Here is an 8,126-nt window from a genome sequence, read left to right as displayed (position 1 = left end):
ACAGAGCTTGGCAGCAAAGATGGCTGAGCTCAAGGCTTCCACGCAGGACTGATGCTTCATTTCTGCACTGATGCTCTCTCGGTCCTGTGCCGGCCTCCTCATCTTCATGGCGCTGGTTATGACCACCTGCCCCGCGTGGAGGGTGAGAACGGCCACGATGAAGGTCACGAACATCGCCATGCATCCCATCGACATCCAGAATTTAAAATTGGAACTCTTTAAAAGTCCGTAAGCTACGAGTGCGAGCACAAGCAGGATGGCCACAAACACAAACGGGTGGTTGCCGTAGCCGAAGAGTCCGAAGCCCGACGTCACCACGGCAACCACCGTCATCGGCATCCCCGAGAAAGCCAAAAAGTCCACATGTTTGGCCACCACCGTGTCAATCCCTTGTTGGAGGTTCTTCTGTTCCAGCTGGGCCTCCTGATTCTGCCTCCTCCTCCTGTCCAGCTCTTGTCTCTGTCTTCTCTCCGTGATCCACGCCGACTCCTCCTTACTGCTGCTTCCCTCTTCCAACAGCAGGATCTTCTGCTCGATCCGCACCGCCACTCGCTGCCTCTGCTCTGCCTCTCTCATTTCTATCTCCTCCCGTTCTTTGGCCCAGTCGTTTGAAGCCATATAACAACAGGCCTCTCCTCGCTTCCACAGGAGGTTGAAAAGCAGGTTTAAAGGCGGTTTCAGCACCGTAAACATGCTGAGAGCCCCTAAAAGTCCCATCATGCCAAAGTTCTTCACAATCCATTCAATGACGACTCCAAGAGTGGCTCCACTGAGTGTGGTCCCAAAAGCCCCAGCCGTCCCTGCTGACATCCAAAGACCAATGGTCTCTGTGTTGGAGCTATTGCAGCTCCTGGTGGAGACAAACAGAGAAGCTACAGCAGCTGCCAGAATCACACCAGCAACCATTGACGTCATCGCGACGGTGAGAGCAGTCGCTCCCATCAGAGTGCCCAAACCAAGGGCCCCAACTGTGCTGATATCTTCCAACAGAGGTTTTAAAGGTGCAGCTGCGCTCATTGCTAACACGGCCTTCTCTACTGGATCCTCTGTGGCGCCCAGTAAGCAGCCAGCTATTGCTCCCAGTGCAAACCCCACCATGGCCTCCATTAAAGGGCTGCCAGCTCCTAAAGCAGAAAAAGAACAAAATGGTGAATGTACAGTTCCAAGCGTTAAACTACTTTTCCCCAACCAGAAGGAACAACCGACTAATGTTGCCCTGGCGACGCTGGAAGGCTGAGGCGCTTCCACTTTGTCCACCCTTAAGCCATAAATCTGTGTATCTGGAGACACAACTACCAGCTGAGGGACAACATGGACTTCTGTTGAAAGTTGAGGAGGTGATTAGACACAATTAATCTGGCTGATGGGTTCATGCTGTAACTCAAAGGATAAACAGTAGACCACGCAGATTAGGGGTGGAATGGAGAGACCACGTGATGATAGCAAGCTGCGCTGCGGTGACACCTAGCGGACTATGTGTGTAACTGTTTCACTTGGGATCAGCATTTATGGGTTTGCCCAGATTTGTGACAATATGGTGACTTTTCTGGCTGTGTTCTTCAACAGTTCTTTAACAACTCACCTGCGTGTCGGCAGACAATTCAAATGTTTTGGCAAATGCAACGATATTTCTGATATTTTTGTGAACTGAGGTCAAAGTGATTCACCTGTACCCACTAATGAACGGCCGTGATGATGTTGTGTGTAGAATTTACAGGAGATAAAGAAAGAATTGAAATCTATTTTGCTGCCAATACGTTTCTGATGCACTGCGTTGGCGCCTCATCGTGCACGTGTCTGTCATGCACTCTTGCCCTTCAGCTTTGTTAAACAGGTTTGACCAGCAGGACGCCACAATGTTTCCTGTCTGTTCTCCGTCCTGCAGGTGGCCGTTGGCCGCTGCTCCAACAGGTTTAAACTGAGGAGGTATAAACCTGAACTGTGGACAAACTAAAAGCAAAGACAGCTTATTCTGGTCTGTTATGGGAGCATTTAAACAATAGACACATCAGGTCGAAGCTGTGTAAGCTTACCCAGTGTGGTTCGAGCCATGTTGTCCTCAGAGGGAGGATTCTGCTTCCTCTGGAGTGAAGACGGGCCGTTTCTGGTGCTGCAGCCGTGCCGGAGACTTCAGGTGAACCGGTTTAGCGCAGGACACGCCCACCAGCAGCTTCCTGTCCAACCTGTCTTGGTCTACAGGATCTCACTGTCACTGATGCCGACGGCGGTTGGGATTCAGGCGAAGATCTAGTGGTTCTGGTGTTCCGAGATCACTCGTATCCACAGTCACAGTCTGATCTACACTACTTCATCAGGTTGAAATGCCAAGATGGTGCATTTGGATTGGTGCATTTGGTATGTGAACATTATAGTTAAAAATGACTTCTGAGCTAAACTGGTTCTACTGCAACGTTCTGCTGATGAGTTGTGAGATAGAACAAAGAACCTGTAGCAGGAGGCGACCTCGGAATCCTTAAATCTGTATGAATTCTTTAATAAAAGATTGACAGTTGTGTCTCCTCATATTGTGTGGTGACTCTTTGAGGAGGGCGGTTTGTGAATGCCAGAGATCATTTCTGCATGTCAGATTCTTCGTTGGTGATGTAAGATACATTTCTTAAGCATTAAACACTTCACACGTTTGAGTTTGACAACAAGGAAATTGCTTTTAGTATTGTTATTGTGCCTGCCAGTACTGTCCCGTGGTGTCCTGAGGAGCCCAAAGCAGCAGTCAGGAATCCGGCCACTCCTAGGACGGTGGAGCCCATCATCACCACGCCAAGAACAGCCAAAGTCACCACGGCGTTCCCCAACGCACAAGGGTTACTGCTGCCGCCACCTTCTGCGGCACGGCAAAGGTTAATCGACCTGAGGATGTCGTTGTCAGCTGCCACAAGTTTCAGACCTGCTGACATGATGCCGAGTCCCAGAGCAACTCCAGAGGCTGCGGCCAGGCCGGACAATAGGCCCAGCACCCCTCCTGCACCCACCCACTGCTGAGTGACACCCAGGAGACCTGTGTGTGGATTGTCCTTATCCAGAACATACAGGGTGACGGCAGCAGGGATAGAGATCCAGAAAGACAGCCTCCCTGCCTGGCCTGGATCCCACAGGCTCAGACATATCCCACCTAGAATGCCAAGGATCCCAGTCAGCATCTCTGCTGCGTAGACTAAAAATTGTATCGTGTAGAAGGTGTTGTACAACACAGGCTTGTCCCCCTGATGACGCTCAGTCCCAAGCCCAAAGACCAGTCCTGACAATGGGACCAGAAAGACAAAGCTGAGCACGATGTATCCGTTCTGCTTCCTCAAAATGAAGGTGGTGACCAACAAGCCCATCAAAAATGATGCTGGGACCAGGAGGATGTTGACCAGAACCAGTCTGGGCTTTGTAATATCCATAGCCTGTCCAGACCACACCCCCAGGCACATCGTGACCAGCGTCACAGCGTGCAGGACCAGCATCCTAGATGGAGCTTCCACTATCCGCCATTTGTTTATGAACAGCAGGATGAGGCTGAAGATAAAACCAAAGACACAATAGCCTTTCAGGCCCAAGGTCACCAGCATGGCACAGGTCCACCCGAGCAATGATCCTGATATTCCACATCCCAGGAATATGGTGAGACCACAGCAAGCCGTCTTCAGGAAAGGGATTCTCGTCTCCCTCAGCAGTGTTGGCACCGCGGTAGCACAAGCTGCGCATAGGAAAGCCAGGCAGAGCCCGAGACACCCCAGCAGACATGTTATTCCGCCCAGACCTGCTACCTGGACCAGGCCGTGAACTTTGAGATACCACTGAGAGGGAACCTGCTGCACCGCCGTCGCTGCTGTTTGGTTTAAAACGAAACCTCCAGCCGTCATTCCCATCAGCGCCGCCACAAACGACACAACTGGGGGAAACAAAGACAGTTTTATGCTGGACTGATTTCCTCATACAAACGATCTTTTCCAACCGTCTTCCGAGCTCACACTCACCCATTCCTCTGCTGTTATTGGCTGTCCTCACTCAGCCGCCATGGACATTCTCAAAGTAAAAGCGAAACTTGTTTTGCTCATATGACTGTAGTCATGTGGCACCAGCGAACCTGGAACTACAGTTTTCCACATGCAGGCTCAGTAAATAAGCCTTGTAATTTGACACATGTGCAATAACAAATGTATTTATGCCTTGCTGTGATTTTTTGCAGTTTTAACAAAAGAACACAGAGATTCAAGCATCATAAGAAAACAAGAAAATCATTTTTTAATTATATTAAAGTAACTGTTGCTAGTAATACATCTAGAGTAAAACTTTTCATGCTCTCAGTCACACTTAGGTGACATGTTCCCCTTACTTTCATTTCTGCGGACTGTGGGAGAATCCAGAGTTCTGTGAGAGAATCAACAAAGACACATGGAGAATGTTGACCCAGGGGAAATCTCACCTGGAGTCTTCCTAACTCTGATAATGTATTATGAGCAAACTATGGATCACTTTAAAGAGTACGTTGTGCTTTTTGTTGATTACCCGACAGTGATTGTCTGAGAAAGTACCAATAGAGGGCAGCATGTGTTTTCCAGTCATTCAGAAGGAGGTGTCGGAACCTTTGTCGCGCGGTAGTTTTTCTCTACGGAACCTTTTTATGTGAACGCTGCGATGGCGGAAACACATGTAGAGATGTCTGGTGAGCCCTTTTGTTATCTTTGTTAATATATAGTTTTGATTAACGGTGTCTTTTAAAAAAAAAACTTCTTTTGTCACTTTACGGTTCGTTTTTTGCCTTTAACTGCTGGTTAAAAGCTAGAGAGTTTACTTTTGTGGCGGAGCCTCGTTTCTGTGAGCGGTGTTCCTGTCCGCACGCATACTTTAAGCGATAGTTAATCGACAATTCTAATTTCTCCAGATTTGTTTTTCTGTGGGGGTTTATTTGGCGTTGTTTGCTCTAAACGTGTCCTCGACTGATTTCCAGTGTAATAGAACTGGTGTCAAAATGGTGTCCTTTTATTCCTGCGATTGCTTCATGTGTAGGATTCCAAGAGGCAGGAGCCTCATTTGCTATCAGAGATATCCACGATGCTGCAGTTACACTGTTTGAAAATCCAAAAATATGCTCAGCAGATGACACAGATCCTGAATTTGAAGACGACGAGGACCAAAAGTGTCCTGCAGAGAGTGAAGATGAAAGGTCAGATGATGCAGGAAGTGATGGAGACCAGAGCAATGATGGTGGAGATCAAAGCGATGGTGATGGAGGCGATGGTGATGGAGGCGATGATGGCTTCGCCAACGCTGGCTGGGCGGAGGCCATGGCCAAGATCCTGGCAAAGAAAACCCCTGCAAGCAAAAGCAGCATCCTTGTGAAGAACAAGGAGCTAGACAAAGTGAAAGAGAAGGAAAAACAGGAGCAACTGGAGAGAAAGAAACAGGTAATCACCCCTGTGATGGTGAATCGGCGTATCCATCCTTCTGAGCCATTTAACTGCCACTGTGACTATGTCGGTCAGCTTTACGGGGATAAAACTTTTCAAACTCTGATTTCCTTTATTGAGCCTGACAATCACCTTCGAAGTTTAAAAATGTTTTTAAAAAAAAGGCAATTATTACCAAAGACACATTTAGTTCCTCCCTGTTTATCCTGTCTGGAGTCACTCCAAAAGCCTTGGAAACATATGTTAAACCTATGGTTGTTGTTTTTAATCCACATCTGGTTTGGTTTATTTATTACTTGAAACACACCTTCATTTCTTTATTATTACTGTTGATAATAATAAATATGGATCCTTCTATCTGTACGTCTGACCAACAGTTTGATAAGAAGAGGTCCTGGGAGATGTTGTGCCGGGAGAAGCCTGACATCGTGAAGGACCGGGAGGCTGAAAAGGCCCTCCAAAGGGTTGCCACCAGGTATTCACGCGTTTGTTGCCTCCAAGCTTCGGTTCAATACTCTCAGGTGGGATTTATAATTCTGATCTGTCACTCCTGGTTCAGGGGTGTGGTGCAGCTGTTCAATGCTGTCAGAAAGCACCAAAAAACCATCGATAAGCAGGTGAAGGAAGCTGGAGGCTCCGAAAGGAAGAAGGCCAAACTTCTGTCATCTGTCTCAAAGAAAGACTTCATCGATGTGCTCAGAAGGACAGACGGAGATGGACGGGCTACATCAAAGCCTCAGGAGGACACTGTGAGTGGTGTTCTCTTGTTTCTGCATGTGTAAATGAGAGCACGCACGCGGCGCTAACCTCAGCAGTAGTAACATCCACACAGTCATTCACTGCTTTTTCTCTAGCTCAGCCATCCATTTATATTTGGTGTGTGTGTGTGTGTGTGTGTGTGTGTGCAGGCAGCTGCAGAGGAGAAACCAGCCTGGAGCGTCCTCAGAGATGATTTCATGATGGGCGCCACCATGAAGGACTGGGACAAAGAGAGCGACACAGAGGAGGCTGCCAAGCGCTGCGGGGCAGGCGAGTAGGAGCGGCACATGGATGCCTTCAGCTGAAGCAGCCGACAGGAAGTGACGGTTCTGTCTCGTCTGACGGAGGAACATTCAGGAGAAAGAACCAGTTCTGCAGCTCACTGCAGTACACGGACTTTACAGATGAGCTGCTGGTCATGAGCTGAACGACCACAGACTGGACTCTGGACTGGTTCCATGACCAGATTCATGTTTTTACCATCTTGGGCTCCGTTCTACCAGTGGATGTGAGATGAGATTTATGAGAAGTTTAGCCTCAGAAATCCCTGAGGAGCATCGGCCGTGATGTTTTAGATGTGCTTATGTTTGAAAAAGTCCTCCAGGCCAAGGTTAACGCGTATGTACATGTGCCAAACTGGGCCGGATGCTTTCTGTGAAATGTACCAACTATAAAGACGTTTATTTAACTCCTGTCTTCATGTGAGCGTTTTGGAAGAATTACAGGTTCTCCGGTTTTGTCGCGCAGACCTAAAACAGGAAGCGTGGCTGATGGGTCAGGAGGGGGGGGGGAGTGGGATATTACAAAACATCTAAGTCAGGAGCCAGTCTAACACTCCCGTCACATATACTCTTTATTTCGGGCGCCCTGCCCCACGCCGGCGGACATGTTTTAATATCTGCAGCTTCTTGTGTCTGGCTTTTATTAACAGCACCACCTGGAAATAACAGCAGAGTGATGGGGGGGGGGGGGCAGTCTCCGCGCTCCCATCTGACTCCTGCCACTTTGGCATGCTGTAGCTGTCTGGTGGGCTGTACAGCCTCAGTCACCACCTCCACTCATCCTCTCACACGTCTGCTCACAGCCAGCCACCGTCTCGTCTTCTGTCCCCACAGCTTCAGGCAGTTTCAAACTGGACCAACTCGCTGAGCAAAGTCCATTGTGATACATTCACTCATCCTCTTTTAAATCACCGGTCTAAAACCCCAAACCTTCCACTCTCTTGTGTTATTTACGTCGGTGAAATCGTCTTTCACACAGTTTGGCCCTGGTCCAGTCGTGATGGTCACACTCGTCATTCAGGGTTTCAGCTCCTGGGCTCCTGTTTCAATATAAACCACACGGCTGATCAATAGAAGTGTCATCAGGATTTCAGAAGAGTGAACTTCCTAAATTTAAAAGGGAGTCTGCTTGGTCAACAAATACACGATCAAGCCAAAAGTCCTAGTTTTAAGGCAAATATTCGCCCAGCAGGTGGCGCAAATGTGCTGGGTGCGATTGGCCGCTTTGAGGCTGCTGTCACGCATAAATCCATTCTTGATAGATAATTTATGGCTGGTCACTGGACATGCGAGGATACTTTGAGGCAAAGGGGCCATGTCGGTACTACAGGAATGAATAATAGCCAGATCAGAGCAGGACCAACCCTTCTTTCAGCGGTGTGAGTCACCTGATCCGTCTCCTGCTGTATAGTATTGTTGCAACTGATTCTCACTCTGTGTTTCCATCATTTCCATCAAATATCCACACAGGTGATTCAGGTAAATCAGAAATGGAGGTGAGCTTAACTGCTCAGGGAAGCTCTATTCACACATGAAAATCCAAAATTAGCAGTTTTACAGTTCAGTTTCATTACTCTCAGTCACAGTCTTGATTGTGCGCCGTATCCAAACGCTTCCGGTGACCCTGGTGAAGGGCCAGCAGCTGCTAATGGAGCCCTCCTGGAGGGACAAT

At 48.4% G+C, this 8,126-nt stretch overlaps 2 protein-coding genes across 5 annotated transcripts in view; one reads left to right on the top strand and one right to left on the bottom strand.

The window, feature by feature from the left end:
• Window positions 1–2,229, bottom strand: part of LOC105416627 (uncharacterized) — a 2,871-nt gene extending 642 nt beyond the window's left edge. The window contains exons 1-2 of the mRNA XM_011605166.2: window positions 2,034–2,229; window positions 1–1,124 (exon numbers count right to left, since the gene is read on the bottom strand). The exon at window positions 1–1,124 is cut by the window's left edge and continues 642 nt beyond it. Of these exons, the coding sequence (XP_011603468.1) occupies window positions 1–1,124; window positions 2,034–2,052 (1,143 nt within the window). The 5' untranslated portion in view covers window positions 2,053–2,229. The remainder of the gene's footprint in view (window positions 1,125–2,033) is intronic.
• Window positions 2,230–2,242: 13 nt separating this feature from the next.
• LOC115248625 (RRP15-like protein) lies at window positions 2,243–6,861 on the top strand. Of its 4 annotated transcripts, none has more exons than XM_029832380.1 (5): window positions 2,243–2,355; window positions 5,104–5,411; window positions 5,792–5,889; window positions 5,974–6,163; window positions 6,323–6,861. In XM_029832380.1, the coding sequence occupies exons 1-5, from the start codon at window positions 2,322–2,324 to the stop codon at window positions 6,449–6,451; spliced, it is 759 nt and encodes a 252-aa protein (XP_029688240.1). In that variant the 5' UTR covers window positions 2,243–2,321; the 3' UTR covers window positions 6,452–6,861. The 4 variants fall into 4 exon arrangements, with proteins under 4 accessions (XP_029688240.1, XP_029688242.1, XP_029688241.1 ...); XM_029832382.1 differs by lacking the exon at window positions 2,243–2,355 and adding an exon at window positions 4,550–4,669; XM_029832381.1 differs by lacking the exon at window positions 2,243–2,355 and adding an exon at window positions 4,571–4,669 and having other exon boundaries at window positions 5,101–5,411.
• Window positions 6,862–8,126: the final 1,265 nt, after the last annotated feature.

This window comes from Takifugu rubripes, unplaced genomic scaffold (genome assembly GCF_901000725.2).
Source record: "Takifugu rubripes unplaced genomic scaffold, fTakRub1.2, whole genome shotgun sequence".
NCBI lineage: Eukaryota > Metazoa > Chordata > Actinopteri > Tetraodontiformes > Tetraodontidae > Takifugu > Takifugu rubripes.
Note: the sequence above shows the minus strand (reverse complement) of the source record. Positions and strands in the feature narration are given on the sequence as shown.

What these genes read in the sequence shown, in the direction of transcription:
- LOC115248625 (XM_029832379.1), top strand. Translation starts at nt 4,642, where the DNA reads ATGGCGGAAACACATGTAGAGATGTCTG. An exon ending in CTCCAAAGGGTTGCCACCAG is followed by an intron (nt 5,890 to 5,973) that starts GTATTCACGCGT and finishes CTCCTGGTTCAG; the next exon opens with GGGTGTGGTGCAGCTGTTCA. An exon ending in CAAAGCCTCAGGAGGACACT is followed by an intron (nt 6,164 to 6,322) that starts GTGAGTGGTGTT and finishes GTGTGTGTGCAG; the next exon opens with GCAGCTGCAGAGGAGAAACC.